This window comes from Passer montanus, unplaced genomic scaffold (genome assembly GCF_014805655.1).
Source record: "Passer montanus isolate IOZ18808 unplaced genomic scaffold, ASM1480565v1 scaffold187, whole genome shotgun sequence".
NCBI lineage: Eukaryota > Metazoa > Chordata > Aves > Passeriformes > Passeridae > Passer > Passer montanus.
The window spans coordinates 365,692-380,192 of record NW_024366159.1 but is presented as its reverse complement, the minus strand read 5'-3'; the positions used below and the strand labels follow the sequence as shown (position 1 = coordinate 380,192).

At 51.9% G+C, this 14,501-nt stretch overlaps 2 protein-coding genes across 4 annotated transcripts; one reads left to right on the top strand and one right to left on the bottom strand.

Moving 5' to 3' along the window:
• Positions 1-1,047: 1,047 nt before the first annotated feature.
• LOC120500673 (interferon-induced protein with tetratricopeptide repeats 1-like) lies at positions 1,048-3,949 on the top strand. Its single transcript, XM_039705863.1, has 2 exons — positions 1,048-1,149; positions 1,994-3,949. The coding sequence occupies exons 1-2, from the start codon at positions 1,127-1,129 to the stop codon at positions 3,363-3,365; spliced, it is 1,395 nt and encodes a 464-aa protein (XP_039561797.1). The 5' UTR covers positions 1,048-1,126; the 3' UTR covers positions 3,366-3,949.
• A 963-nt stretch (positions 3,950-4,912) lies between these two features.
• Positions 4,913-13,174, bottom strand: RACGAP1 (Rac GTPase activating protein 1). 3 transcript variants are annotated; one of them, XM_039705856.1, is made up of 17 exons: positions 13,047-13,174; positions 11,751-11,839; positions 11,032-11,234; positions 10,554-10,690; positions 10,284-10,353; positions 10,015-10,068; positions 9,220-9,297; positions 8,997-9,114; positions 8,718-8,848; positions 8,112-8,276; positions 7,633-7,728; positions 7,251-7,449; positions 6,905-7,010; positions 6,515-6,647; positions 6,296-6,431; positions 5,955-6,063; positions 4,913-5,660 (listed from the first exon to the last, which is right to left on the bottom strand). In XM_039705856.1, exons 2-17 carry the CDS (start codon positions 11,833-11,835, stop codon positions 5,585-5,587), a joined length of 1,896 nt encoding a protein of 631 aa, XP_039561790.1. In that variant the 5' UTR covers positions 11,836-11,839; positions 13,047-13,174; the 3' UTR covers positions 4,913-5,584. The 3 variants fall into 3 exon arrangements, with proteins under 3 accessions (XP_039561790.1, XP_039561792.1, XP_039561791.1); XM_039705858.1 differs by lacking the exon at positions 13,047-13,174 and adding an exon at positions 12,328-12,369; XM_039705857.1 differs by lacking the exon at positions 13,047-13,174 and adding an exon at positions 12,094-12,236.
• Between the last annotated feature and the right edge of the window lie 1,327 nt (positions 13,175-14,501).

Genomic DNA, 14,501 nt, shown 5'->3' with positions numbered 1-14,501 from the left:
TAATTAATGCTTCTGCCTAATCAAGATAGAGCAATCACTCATTGTTCATCCAGCAGCGCTAGCACTAATAGCCAAATTACTCATTTTCTATTAAAGGTTGTCAGCAATAGAAAAAAATAAACAGGGGATAAAAGCATCTACCCTGCTCCTCCAGCAGTAAATTCTCCTCCTTCCTTTCCTGCTGCAGTGACTCATCAGCATCCTGAGGGGGAAATAGTGATGGGTTTTTTCTTCTTAGCTGGGAGGGATGTGATTCTCAGGCTGGTGGTTTCTTCCTTCTCTGTTTAGAGTTTACTTGAGGCTACTTTTTAAAATGTATTTTCTGCTATTCTCTCCTCTGGAATCTTTCTTCCCAGGGCTGCAATCCCCCGTTACACCCAGACACAGCACGTGTCCTGCATTTTACCTGTATTTTTATTGTCACTTCACTGGTTTCTGTCACCTCCCAAAACCTCAGTGGTTAGCAGTGGCTCCCTGGGGCCATCTCCAGCTCAGCATCCTGTGCTCTGTCAGCACTTCCTGCTCCTTAGGGAAGGAGTTGGGATTTTCCCCAGGTGCACTGCTGTACCCTCACACCAAACTGTGTAATTGCCATCCCCTTTTTGCTGGGCAGTTTCTGTGACAGGCAGATGAGAAACTCCAGCACAACTGCCAGGGCAGATTCAGACAAGCCCTGGGGACTAAGTCCTGCAGAGTCACAAGGAGCCTTTGGCTCATCACTGATGATGCCAACATGATGCCGTGCTTCCTTTCTGATGGATCTTCCATCACCTCACACCAGGTACTTCCTAAAAGCTGTACACCAAAGTCCTTTTGAGCAGGGACAAGGTCTCCAGGGGCGAGTCCAGACCCTGCTGCTCTCACCACGGGGTTCCCTTCCTTGTCTATCCAGACCCCAGTACCATTTTATGAAGGGAAGGTGATAACTTCCAGATAGGAAGAGAATACTTTCATTTTTGGTGTCAACTCTTCCTGTTTCATTTCATCCTCGGCAAGTGGTTTCATCTGACTCCACCCAGGAGAAAGCTTCCTTATTTAAAGCTCAGTCTCCAGGTTACAGACTTCTGCCCAGGAGCTGCTGCTGGCTGGAAGAGGTGCAGCCAAGCCATCGTCCCTCCACAGTGACATGATGCCTGCAGGAGCAATGAGGTGAGTGCACAGCATCCCTTCGTGTCACAGCTCCCACAGGGGGTGGGGGACAAGGCTCAGCACAGTCCTGGCTCAGAACCTCACTGTGGTTAAGGCTGGAAAGGGCCTCAGAAAGTGACCGTGTCCAAGGTGCTGCATCCAGACACCTCTGGAATGTCTCTGAGGGTAGAGACTGCACAACCTGTCCAGGAAAAATGTGCAGGGCCTCTCTTCTTCTCACAGTTAAATTTCCTGATGTCCAGATGGGGTTTCCTGGAATTGTTTGTGCTCTTTTTGCCCTGGCACTGGGCACTACTAAAAAAGCCTGGCACTGCTTTGCACCCTCTCCTCAGGTATTTCTACAGCTCTAAGACCCTTCCGAGCCTTCTCTGAACTGAAGTCTCAGCTTTCTCAGCCTTTCCTCATGGAAGAGGCACTCCAATCTAACACTTTCCTTACCTTGCTGGGCTCCTTTTTGAACCATTTCTTCACCCTCAGCTGAAGACACAATCCCTGCTTCCTCCTCACAGTAGGTGAAACGAGAGAAACCGGTTTTATTACTTGTGGGTGGGGCTGGTCTACTCCCCCTTTTCTCAGCACATCCAAGGGCTTTGCCTTGGGTGAGGGAGCAGCCCTGGCTCCAGGCACTGGTGATTCAATTCCTGGCTTGCTGTGCTCTAATGGGAAGGCTCACAGAGAGCTCCCTGGAAAATGGGCTGATTGGAACAAGGACTTGAGGGTTCTTTAGTAGCCTGAGTGCAAGGGATGTGTTGAGCAGCTGGAGAATCTTCTCCTCCAGCTCCCCATCTCTTTTCTCCCTGTGTGTGGGCACGCCCTTTAATAACTCATCACTTCTTCTTTGTAGCAAGGAGCAGCTGAAGAAGAAGCTGGATGCCCTTCAGTGTCACTTCACCTGGAACCTGGGTGTTGACTCTTTCAGTCTTTGGCATCTCCTGCAGAAGCTGGATGTTGAGATCAAGCACACAGCCCACCAGAACCAGGTGGCCCTCCTGGGGCTCCAGGCCTACCTGCACCAGCTGAACAACCACAGCAAGGAAGCTCTGCAGAGCCTCAAAGCTGCTGAGGAACAAAATGACAAGAAGCATCTATGGACATCTACTGCTGGCTCTTTGACCATCTATGGGAATTATGCTTGGATCCACTACCTTCAGGGCTCCTACCAGGAGGCTGAAACCTGGCTGGAACGAGTTCAGCCGCTCTGCTCAACTCCTTGGGATGTGGGGCTGATCCCACACATCCAGGCCCAGAAAGGCTGGTCCCTCCTGGCTATCAGAGCCCGAAACGGGGAACGGGCAAGAGAGTGCTTCAACGTGGCCTTGATGCTTGAACCAGAGAACAGATCTTTCCATACAGGGCTTGCAATGGCTCTTTATTCCTCCTGGAATTTCTCCTGGCAACCTGATACTGAAAGAGAAGCCAGAATCCACTTGGAAAGAATTGTCAACGAGCAGCCAGAAAACTACAGAGCCAAAATATATTTGGCCAAGCTACTTAAACAAGGTGATGTGGAAAAAGCAACTGGCTTAGTTAAAGAATGTGCAGAGAAAAGCTCTGACCCCGAGGTCCTCAAACTATCAGCTTTGTTCTGGATGTCACAGTCAACACAGAAAGCACTTGAGATCATCCAGCAAGCCCTGCAGCAGGACCCAGGTTACCACCTTCTCTACCAGGCCTTGGCCAACTGCTACAAGCAACAGTGGGTTAAAGCAAATCAGAAAGAGAAGGATAAGTTACGGTGTAAAGCCACCAAGGAGCTCCAACAAATTATTCAGGAACATCCTGACCTTGACCTTACCCTTGTCAAGCTGCAGTTAGCAGAGTTCCTTGGTATAAAAAAGCCATCACAGGAAGAAAAGATTTATGAGGACCTGCAGAGGCAAATCAACACCCTGAGCCTCAGATGTCAGCAAGCCCTGAATCTCTCCTGGGGAGATTTCTTCCTCTACCGGGAGAAATGCATGGCTGAGGCAAAAGCCAAGTTCATGGAATGCTACAAAATTCCTGTGCAGACAGACCAGAGGATGAAGTGTGGGCACAGGCTGTTGACGATGGCTAAGACCTACCAGCACAACGGTGACGCTGACGCTGCCAACGACATCTACCACTTCCTCCAAGACGCTGACAAGCACCTGCCCAGGGAACCTGCTGCACTCGCTTTAGATGATGAGGATCACCCCAGCCCACAGAGAATTTGGCATGACTTTTCCCAAGGCTAGAAGGCCAAAAGGGCTGTCTGGCTCTGCACAGCAGGCCCATCCCTCACGTGGACATGTCAGCTCCTCACGTCGTCCCATCGCTCAGTTGTCAAATCCAGGCCCACCCGTGGGTAACCAATGTCCAAACCTTACACACGCTGCTGGGTGCTGCTGCTCCAGAGGGAATGAAAACAAGAGGGAAGAGTTTGTCTCAGCACAATCTTCGCAGGTGTGGACCTGCATCTCTCCCTTGGAGCTGCCATCGATCAAAACCGAATGCTGATTAGGGCAATGTGAGAAATCAACTCATTAATTATAAGAATTCACCCATTTGCAAAGAACCAGGAGGTGGATTCCTCCACAAGATCAGTGAGGAGCCATGATGAGGGTGAAGTCCTTCTGTACAGGACACAGATGGTCACTAGCCTGTCCAAATGCATTAAATGCTGCTGATTGAGGAGCCCACAGGGGTGATTTTATTGCATTAATCCTCAGAAGCACACACATTCCTGCCCCTGCCTGGACATAAACCAGGAGCCTTTTTGTACTGGTTCCCACCAGGGGTGATATTTTCATCCTTGTTTCTGGGGCCAAACGGAGGCTTAAAAATCTTTGATTAATAAATATTTCTCTACATGATTTCTCCTTGCTGGTGTCTTCTTGCAGCCTGAAGCTTCCAGAGCACAGAACACCAAAGATCCACCCTCTCCTCACTGCTCTCACTCTCCATCCCCCAGGCCCTTCCCATTTGGAATCTGTGCCCTTACCTGCAGGCACAGGTGAGCACTGCCCATCCCAGAGATGTGCCCAAGCACTGCCAGGGTCACCTTTGTGCCCAGCAGTACCCGAGTGGGGGTGGCTTCCCCAGATGTCCCCAAACCCACCTGTCCCCACAGAGCAGTGGCACAGGGACCAGGGCAGATGTCCCTCAGCAGGTCCCACCAGTAGTGACCATGTATCTGCTCCAGTGAGGAAAAGGCAAGGACCTAGCCTGGGAGAAGATGCTCCAGGAAAGGACCAAGAGTGCCCAAAACCAGAATCAGGGTAAGGAGAACACACCTTAGTGCCTCTCTCCTGCACACCTGGTGTGTCTGAGAACCCAGGGCCAGAACCATCCCCTTGCTTGGGCCCCAGCAGGGTCAGCACCACTGTGCAAACACTTCACCCCCCAGACCTCACAATCAAGGGGAGAGGGAAACATCCCAGGCTAGCACACCTATCCATGGCTATTTCACCTCCCAACACAACAATGGGGACCAAACCTGTCATCCTCGTTCCTCCCCTGCACCCAGGAGCCACAGCCCAGGGCAGGATCCTGCCCCCAGCAGCAAAGTTGGCTGGGATCAGTCCTTGGGGCAGAGAGCAGCCCCTGAGCCTCCAGGGAGGCCACACATGCCTGGTGAAAATGCACAAGTTAAAACCACGAGCCAGAGAACACAAAAGTGTGTAAAACATCAGGATTTACTTAACTGCACGGTCAGGACAGTTTTCCAAAGCTCAATAAAAACAGCTAATTGATAAACTTGTGTGTGTTGCACAGGTGTCTTCACACAGCACTGGGCAAGGTCCCCGATCCTGACCCGGGAAAGCAGGACTCCCACCCCCACTCCCCTCACTAGCATGAGCTGCACGAATTCCTTTGGGCTACCCAAGAATCCTTTGGCTTTGCCACCCTTCTCTACAGAATCCACCCCCTGCAAACACAGCAGCAGGAAATGCTCCCTTGGAGGAGCCACAGCCCCTCGGGCAGTTCATTGAAGAGAGGCTTTTGCCCACCAGCCCAGTCCAACACTGCCATCCTCAGGATTCCAGCTGCACACCAGCCAGGTGGGACAGGCCGTGCTGATGGAAAGCCTGGATTCTGACAAGGCTCAGACACTGCTGTGCCAAGAACATCCTAAAAACCCCAACCAACTGACCCTCATTTTGTGACTGCTCTACTTCACACAAGAAGAAAAACAGATGTTAGTGAAAATGCCAATTCTCTAGAGATTTTTTAATGATTAACACTGAACAAATCCTGCTTGTTACTGTCTTCACAAATACTACATTCAGCACAGCATTAGATAATAAAAATAAATTGCACTATAAAATCCCATTAAAAGTCTCAGTTAAGCTGAAAGATAAAAGGCAAAACATTATTTCATAAAAGCTGTCAGGGGCCACAGAGACAACCTGTATTTCTTCTACTTGTGAGTATTGGGTGTGCAAATGCCAGGACAACAGCAACTCCCAGGTCTTCACTTCAGCATAGGAGAGGCAAAGAAGTTACCCTGATGTCCAAACTGGGTTGTTGACTTGCTTTTGCTCCCAAATCTAATTCAAGAGAAATACAAGAATATCAGTTTGGAATTCTGGGCACAGAGGTCCAACACTCTCCCTTTTCCAGGGAACATTCACCCAAATTTCACACACCTCTCAAACAATGTTCCTCTCCCTACCACGAGAGGATGTTTGTAACCAAAATCTGCTGCTCCCACAGCACTGATTAAGGGAGGATGCACTGAGTAGTAAGTGCAGGCTGCCCCCAAATGTCTCAGCTCTCCTAGAGCACCCAAAATCACCTACAGTCATTCCAAACATGGCATGCCAGCACCCACTGGCACTTACTTGGGGGTGGTCTTGCTGAAGGTGGAGCGGACCCTCTGGGACAAGGAGCTGGACGAGGGTGTCTTGGAGAGCTGGTGCTCTGGGGTGGTGAGAGGTCCCAGGATGCTCACTGCCAAAGAGAGCAGCACAGTGTGGGGACAGCTGAAGTTTTCTCTGCCTTGCAGAGAACATCAGGCATTCCCTGGCATCTGTGAAAAGCACTAGACAAATCTGGCATTTCCTGGCACACTTTGCTTTTTCCTCTGCCTCCATGAAGTGAGAAGTGGCTGGCTCTGAGAGCCTCGCAGGCTGCTTGGATTGAGGGCTGTTGTTTTTAGTAACAGAGCAGAAGGCAGGATTACCTTGAACCTCAGGTGTCCGTGGAGTGGAATAGGCGTTGGTGTTCTCAATCACGTGTGCTGGGTCAATGTTCTCCTGCTCCACCATCATCAGCTGGCTCCAGTAGTCCATGGGCAGCAGCAGGAGTCGCTCCACCACCTACAGGACACCTGTGAGTCACTGATCACAGAATCGTGGAATGGTTTGGGCTGGAACAGAGACAATCACCAAGTCTGTCCTACCTTGGGCTGACGCTTTGTGTCTTGCAGGAGGGTCATGGGGTCAGGATCTGGTACCGCGTGGGCGACTATTGTGGGGCCAAAGACTTTGGCCAAATTGGAGATGTCCATTTTAGTGTCTGGGCTCTGAGCCACCCTGCATTAAAAGAAATATGGAAAGAATGTAGCTTTCCCCCTTCACTTGTGATACAAGTCCCCTGTCCCACACACACTTGGCCTCTGAGTGAGCAGGTTTGTTCCAGAATGAAGACTTCATGCTCACAAGCAGCAACCAGGCCCAATCAGAAAAAGCACCAGTGGGGTAACCTCCCCCTTCCAAATCACAGAATGGTTTGGGTTGGGAGGAACCTTCGAGATCACCTGGTTCCAACATCCCTGTCCATCAGAATGTACCTCTGCAGGTGGACCATGAGGAAAGCCAAGGTGTCCCTGTTGGCCTGAGGAAGTTCTCCAACTGCTTGGTACATTGCAGCAATGCTGTTATCCTCATCTGGGATTTCTACCAGGAAAAAAATAATATTTAGACCTTAGAAAGTGCTCCCAGAAGCTGCAATATTCCCCTCACAGCCACAGCTACCCTGAGAAATAACCAAGCTAGAAACTTTTCCAGCTGTGCTGATAATCTCATATCCTGCCCAGCTGGAACTCGGGCACCACGGGCTGCTGGTTCACTTGACAGCAAAACCACAACCACTGAGCCTCAGGAAAGAGCTGGAGATGTCACAGAGCAATTCCTCACCTGCAGCTTCCATGAAAGTCTTGTTTAACCGGAAAGTGAGCAGGGGCTCTTTCAGGCTGCGCAGGAAGTCCTTGAGAAGGCCGCAGATGGCGTGGATATCGTCCACCTTACTGAGCAAAGGAATGTTCTTTGCTCTGAGAAACTTCTCCTTCAGCTCCCTCACAGTCTTGTCACAGCCAGAGATGCGGTAAATGCCTGTCTGTTGGCACAAAGCTTGGCTCAGAGGAGGAGGTCAACTGGTTTTGTTCCATCCCCACACCTGAGTCACCCACTAAGCAGCACAACGAACACCATAAATAAGGGATATTTGGGTTAACAATTTGCTTCCCTAACACCACAACCCATTTCATTGGCACTGTTTCACACCTCATTTTCTTCTTACCTCATGCAGCCCTCGTTGCTCAATCTCATTAACACAGTGCACGATGATGGAAGGGATCATTGGAGGAGTAGAAGGGACAAAATCCATCAAGGTGCCCTAAAAGGCAGAAGGGAAAGTAAAAAAAAAAGATGGATTCAGTCACCAAGACATGGAAAATACTCTCTCAGGAATTCACAGCAAGATCTATGGTCGGAAAACAAGAATTGTTGCTCTTCTCAGGACTGATGAAGAAACATCACATCCATCAGCACAACGCTGCATCGCCTGCCCAGAGCTGCCACCTTCCCCACTCAACGCCCTCCTACCATCACACCCCTACACCCCCTCCCTGCTTGTGCAGCGATGCATTAGCGAGCTCATTTGCATGTCATTATGCAGCTCTGAGCAACAGGAGCTCTGCTGGGGAAGGCAGCTAGGAGCTGAGCAGGTCCCCAGGCAGGGTGGGCCTGTGGTGGCAGCCCAGGCCAGCACTGACCCACCTCCCCGATGCGCACCGGAGTGCCCGTCAGCGTGGGGATGCAGGGCAGGGGGCAGCGCTCCCGGCACTCGGGGTGAGCCACCACCCGGCAGTCTCTGCACTTCAGGGAGATCTTCCCAAACTTCACTCGCTTTCCACACGGGACACAAGATTCTGGCTTGATAACCTGGTGATGCAGAGCACACAGATGGCAGAGATTAGTGCAGTGAAGTAACTCAGCAGGAGTTGAACTGGGTAATGGTTCTCTGATCCATGCAGGTAACTGGTACAGGTCATATTGACCTGAGACTAATAGAATCATGGAATAGCCTGAATTGGAAGAGAGCCACAGAGATCATCAGTGCAGCTCCTGGCCCTGCACAGACACCCCAACAATCCCACCCTGTGCATCCCTGGGAGCATTGTCCAAACTCTCCTGGAGCTCTGGCAGCCTTGGGGCCATGCCCATTCCCGGGGGAGCCTGTTCAGTGCACGACCCCCCTCTGGGAGAAGAGCCTTTTTCCAATATTCAGTATAAACCTCCTGTGACACAGCCGGCAGCCTCTTATCACACACATTCCAAGATGGAAGGAGATGCTTTTCCATCTCCTCCTGCCTGTAGACCCACCGTCTTTGAAACAAAGTCATGCAGCCTGACTCCCCCATTGTGCTGCGGGGTGCTGGAGCCATCGGTATCCTGCTTGGACTCCAGCTGCTTACTGCCTATGCTGGACTCGCTGTTCCAGGGCTGCAAAGCACCTGCAAGACACAAGAAGAGGCTGGAATCACCCTCTGCCCCCAAAAGCATGGGTATCATGAACCAGAAGCAGCTCCCTGGAAGGAATGAGGAACATTCCAGGATAAGCTGTGTAGCTGTGTTGGGACAGCACGGGGACGTTACACCTACCGCTCTTCCTGCGGCTCCTCCGAGGGTAAGGCATGGTCTGGATGGTAGAAATGGCTTCAATTGGGCCACCATCGTTGGGGACCATCACAGTGGTCTTGGCTACTATGGATTCATTAGCCTGGAATGACAAATACACCAGTGACAGGAGTGCTGACAGAACACGGGAGCCCCAGCAGCCCTGGAAACAGGCAGGAACTGTGGCCAGGTGCACACAAACCCATACCTGGTCTGCTGTGCTGCTAATGGATCTGGATTTCTTCTGAGGAGCTGGGGGGCCTTCAGCAAACTGCCTGGAAGAGCGCTGAAAAGAGAGCACATCCTTGTCTCAAAGCAGGAATGCTGCTCACTTGGCATTACACTGGCCCAGGATGACTAGAGGGACTGAACACTTCATGCATCTGTGGTGTGTGCACACAAGTCCTTGAGGGAAACCTTCGTGGCAGCCTTGGAGGTGCCAGGAAGAATCAGGGAACCTCTTTCAAATAATTTTCCTAGCCAGCTTTATAATTCAGATCAGAAAAAAAAGAAACCCGACCGAAGAAAGGAGGGGAAAAAGCCCCAACAAACCCACGAACTACACACACAAAAACCAGCAACTAAACAAGTCCCAGACTCTTCCCAGCTCCACTAGGTGATGGTTTCAGGCTCTTTCCCACCTGGATCTTCTGCAGATTAAAGCAGAATGAGCACAGGCTCCTTTACAGAATAGAAAAATGTTAACTTTCTACACCATTTCCCCCTAATCTGGGAGCTGTTAATAATCTCCAAGTGTTTTCTTGCAAATCCCTGACTGTAAAAATGCAGGCTATAAAGAACTCCACTCGTTTTCAGTACACAAACAATGACACCAGACCTAAATTTCAATCTAAACCCGCAGAGCAGCAGCGCAGCCATTCGAGGTCTGACTGTGTTTAGTGGCTCAGAGGTCACTACAGGTGGCTGTGAGGTGACAGATGGTGGCATTGTGGCAGCCGGGGGGAACAAAGGAAACTATGTGACGGGAACAATTGAACAGTACCCGCTTCTCTCTCCTCTTCAGCCTGACAGCTTTCACCACCGAGGAATCCCAGTCCTGGGGGGAAAAGACACAGCACTGGTTAATGGTAAACAGCACACAGCCCCTGGCCAGGGCTTCCATCAAATTTTAGCCAACAGCACACTCGGGAAATGCAAATCAGCTCAGCCAGGTTAATATCCCAGTAATCCAAACACAAAGGGTCTCTGGAGATCAACCCCCTCCCCTCGGGCTTTACAGGGAGGAGAACTTCAGAAATGGAGTTACATTACCAGTGAGTCATCGCTCTTGTCAAAGCTGATGTCTGACAGAATTGAGCCAGATTCATCTATTGTAGACAGCCTAAAAAACAAAAATTAGAAGAAGCTTGTATCAGTTTGGCTTTCAGTCAGTCACGGTTCCAGAACAATCCCACTGACTCAGAAGAGCCGTATTTTAAAGTGGAACAAAAAGGGAAACTATTGACACGGGTGAGGAATGTGTCACAGGGGCCGACAGCTGGATTGATGCCTGACGCCTCAGATAAAATGCTGCTTCCCTACCTTTTGTTGCCCGCATTTCCCACAGAAGCCTGTGGCCTGTTCAGGAAGGCGAGGACAGACTTCTGCTCCTCGCTGAGCTGGATGCTGCCGGAGGCATCACACATGAGCAGCTCCCGAATCAGCTGGATTTGCCGCTCCTGTGAGCACAGATAACATCAGCAGCTGGATACACTGTGTTTAATTACTGCAAGACCCGACCCAGTGCTCGAGACACCAGAGATAAGCTCAGAACTTGTGTCAATAGACTGCTAATGGCTGCAGGCAGGCAATGGCAGCTCAGACAGGTAATGGCAGCTCAGCTCCATCAGCAGCCAGTCTCCTTTCCCAGATCAAAGCAGAGGAGCCGAGCCAATTCCTTGCTTTTTATTTTTCCTTTCCTCCCCACGAGTGCCAGTCCTTATTTGCCACTGATCAATGCAGTTTAATCGCCTCGTCTCCACACTCTGGAGAGCTGAGGGGTAACACAGGAATTACTCACCAGCTTCTCACAGTCCATTTCAGCTTTTTGCCTGCGTTTGATCTCCACATCCACCTGATTGCGGGCGTGTTTCAGCTTCACGTCCAGGGCACTGCGCTCAGCTTCTGTCTTCATGAGGAGATCTTTGTACCTGCCGAGCTCCTGCTCTGTTTTCTGCCATTTCCTCCGGTTCTCCTCAAAGCTCTTGGCTAACTGAATAAACTCTGAGGAGAGAAAACATGAAGCCTTAGCTGGGCAAGCAGAGGAGCAGCTGGCAGCAGGTATCTGTTCACAGTGAATCCCAGGATTCCTGAGGTTGGAAAAGACTCGATCCCCACCTCAAAACCCAGCCCAGAGCACCGAGTGCCACCTCCAGCCATTCCTTGGACACCTCCAGGGATGGCCACTCCAAACCTCCCTGGGCAGACCCCTCCAATCCCTGACTGTTCTTTCCAGGAAGAAATTCTTCCTCCTGATGCCCAACCTGCTCCCAGTTGAGGCGTGGAGAACCCAGCCTTTGAGCCAACCCAGCCACACAAGAGATGTCCATGAGCTCTTCCATTTTTCAGACCAAGCCCTTCCTGTCAGCACCAGCCAGAAGAGCTGGAACACGAGACAAAGCCAGTCTGCTACAAGCAGAACATGGCCCTGCACAGAAATTCAGCTGGGACTGAAAAGGAAAAGCCCAGATCGGAGTGGTTTTAGCATCTTCAGCAGCTTTTTTCAGGAAAAAAACTCACGGCATTCGTTTCCTTCGCTCAGAAGCTCGGCCTGGCGCGTGAGCTGCTCGTACAGACCCCGCAGGTTCCCCATGGTAATCTCCATCCTCCTGCCAAAAAACCACAGCTAAACAAGCAGCCCAGCCCTTCCCTCCCCCCTCCAAGCAGGAACCAGCCCAAAGGAAAGAGAACCAGCCTCAGAGTTCCTGGTTGTGCTGCTTTCAGGCGGGTTTGAGAAGCTGCACGAACAAAACTCATGTTTTATGGAGATATATGCATCTACTTTTTCTCACTGGGAATGGAAATCCACAGCCCTGCACAGTTTATGGATAACAGAGCCTTGGAGGGAGGCAGATCTGCCCACCTTAGTGCTTCCACTATCCCTCAGCACAGCACAGAACCCAAGGCAAGATGAGGGATTCCAAGTCCTTCCCTTCCAAAAGGATACAGAACACAGCCCGTGCCCTGTCTACAAATAACTTGGTACTATCTAGGCCACTAAAAACCTGCAAGTTTTCAGCACTTTGTAAGATATAAATAGGAGCAACATTCTGGAGAATTTTAATACAGTTTTAAATTTAGCTGCATTTTAACTTACAGCTCCTCCTGCAAATAGCTGTTAAAATTCAACCAGTCAGCACATTTCTCTCAAACAGCAGCAACAACGGCATAAACAGAGGCAGCGAAGGGGAAAGTCTCCAGCTCAGCAAGATAGAAATGACTTCACGAAGGCGAGAGGTGGTGGGGCAGGAAGGGCACAGGGGCTGGGACATGGGCCGGCTTGGGAGAGGTGCCAGCAGGGAGCACAGCCCAGCAGAGCAGGCTTTGAGGTACCTGTTCCACAGGTGCAGACTTCACAGGCACACCGACACCTCGGCACTTTCTCCACTAAAGGCACTGCCCTTGTGCGAGCTCACAGCACGGGCCGCGCCCAGCTCGGTGCCCCAATTACCAGCACCAGCACCTCCATCCCCGCGGCCCCCGAGGCCGGGAGGGACCAGCCCGGCCCGAACAGCGCCCTCCGAGCCGGGCGACCGGGGCTCCCACACCACCGGGGTGGAATGGGCCTGGGCGGGCCCGGGATCCGCTCCCGTCAGCCCTCAGGGACCCCTCAGGGTTCCCCTCAGCCCTCGGGGACCCCTCAGGGTTCTCCTCAGCCCTCAGGGTTCCCCTCAGCCCTGCGGGACCCCCGCACTCACCCGAGCCCCCTCAGCCCGTCCCCGGCCCCGCACTCACCCGAGCCCCCCAGGCTTCCCTCAGCCCCGCACTCACCCGAGCCCCCCAGGCTCCCCTCAGGCTCCCCCCAGGCTCCCTCACCTGGGCCGCGGCTCCGGCCCCAGCGCCGCGCGCAGCCCCAACGGCCCCGCGCTCCGGTTTGAATCCGTGCCGCCAGCCAATCCCCGCACACCCCGGCTCCCCCTCCCGGCCTGTCATTGGCTGCCCTCAGCGGGCTCCTTGAAGCCAGCCCGGCGCCATGCCTGCTGAGGGCGTGGCCTGCCTGCTCGGCGGGGCCGGGAGTGGGGCGCGGCCGCGCGCGCGCCGAAGCCGCCCGGGCGCCATCTTTGCTGCTGGCGCCAGCACGCGTTGCTTAGCAACGGGGACGCCGGGAGGGCCCGGGACCCTCAGGCCTGGGCCTGCTCCGTGTTCTCCTCTCCAGAGGAGTGTGCTGGGCAGGAAAAGCCCTTCTCAGGCCAAACCCGGCTGTTATTTCCCGCAAAGCCATTGGCACAGGGCTCGCGTGGGCCCGAGCCCCCGCGCTGGTTCTGTACTAGGTCGGTGCAAGCGGCTGGGTGCAGACGGGGAGCGTTGAAATTCACTGTGAATCTGTTTATGGAGCGTTGTCACTTGAGATATACGATGCCTTGCCTGCTTTTCGTGCTTAAATGTTGATTTGAGTAACAGCCGGCAACTTGTGCCAAAGGCGAAACCCATTTGAAGCACATACCAGTCTGCCCTGTGCAGGCGTTTAATATGCAAACGGATAAAACCCAAACCTAACAATTACACAAAGGGAATTCACATAATCATAAAACAACAACGTGCTTTAATCTTTTAAATCTGAAACAAAACAGCGGGTAATTGAAGAATGGATATTAGCAATTAGAAAGCGGAACTAAATGCTGCAAATTGCGCAGTGGAAAGGGGAGTTCATGAAGCAGATTGCTCCCATCATCCAGCTGCTTTGTTGGAGCTGCTTTATTTAGGGTATATAGTTTGTTTTACCTTAATAATAATTAATTCGTAATAGATTGTAAAAAGCCTCAAGATCTGTGGAAAAGTAAACATTACTGTGGCTTCCTTGAAGAAGAGAGCCAAAATTATCTACATTTATAGGGGAACTGAGGCCTAGAGGAGACACAACTCGTCCCCTGAGCCAATGGCCAAGCGAGAGAAAGCTTCTGACCTTGATATATGACCTTAAAGGACAGGAAATCACCCAAAAGCCCGATTTTCCCCTGCCTGGGACGAAGCTGGGGGCTGAAGGTTACACCTGGCTCTGCCTCGTGTGCAGGTCCATGCCCGGTGTGAGAGAGGCTCAGCTGCTCTGCTGTCAGCCCGGGGCCTCCCGCAGCTCCTGCCTGTAATTAAACCTTCCCAGCTAAGATGTCTCCATTGGCAGGTGGTATTTACAGGCAGGCGAGTTGTCTCGGCGCCGTTCTGAAGAGTTAAGGAGGCTTTTTGCTCATAAGCAAATTCCGTTCCCTCTCAGATTGTCACCCGCAATCTCGTGCCGATAAAAAAGCGCATTATTTCAGAGGATTGCCCCCGCGG

Bases quoted from the DNA above. Each gene is read 5' to 3' on its own strand.
- LOC120500673 (XM_039705863.1), top strand. From the start codon at position 1,127: ATGATGCCTGCAGGAGCAATGAG. The intron at 1,150-1,993 runs GTGAGTGCACAG...TCTTCTTTGTAG, and splicing joins ATGCCTGCAGGAGCAATGAG to CAAGGAGCAGCTGAAGAAGA.
- RACGAP1 (XM_039705856.1), bottom strand. From the start codon at position 11,835: ATGGAGATTACCATGGGGAACCTGCGGGGTCTGTACGAGCAGCTCACG. The intron at 11,235-11,750 runs GTGAGTTTTTTT...TTCTCTCCTCAG, and splicing joins GAGCGAAGGAAACGAATGCC to AGTTTATTCAGTTAGCCAAG. The intron at 9,115-9,219 runs GTATGGGTTTGT...TTGTCATTCCAG, and splicing joins TTAGCAGCACAGCAGACCAG to GCTAATGAATCCATAGTAGC.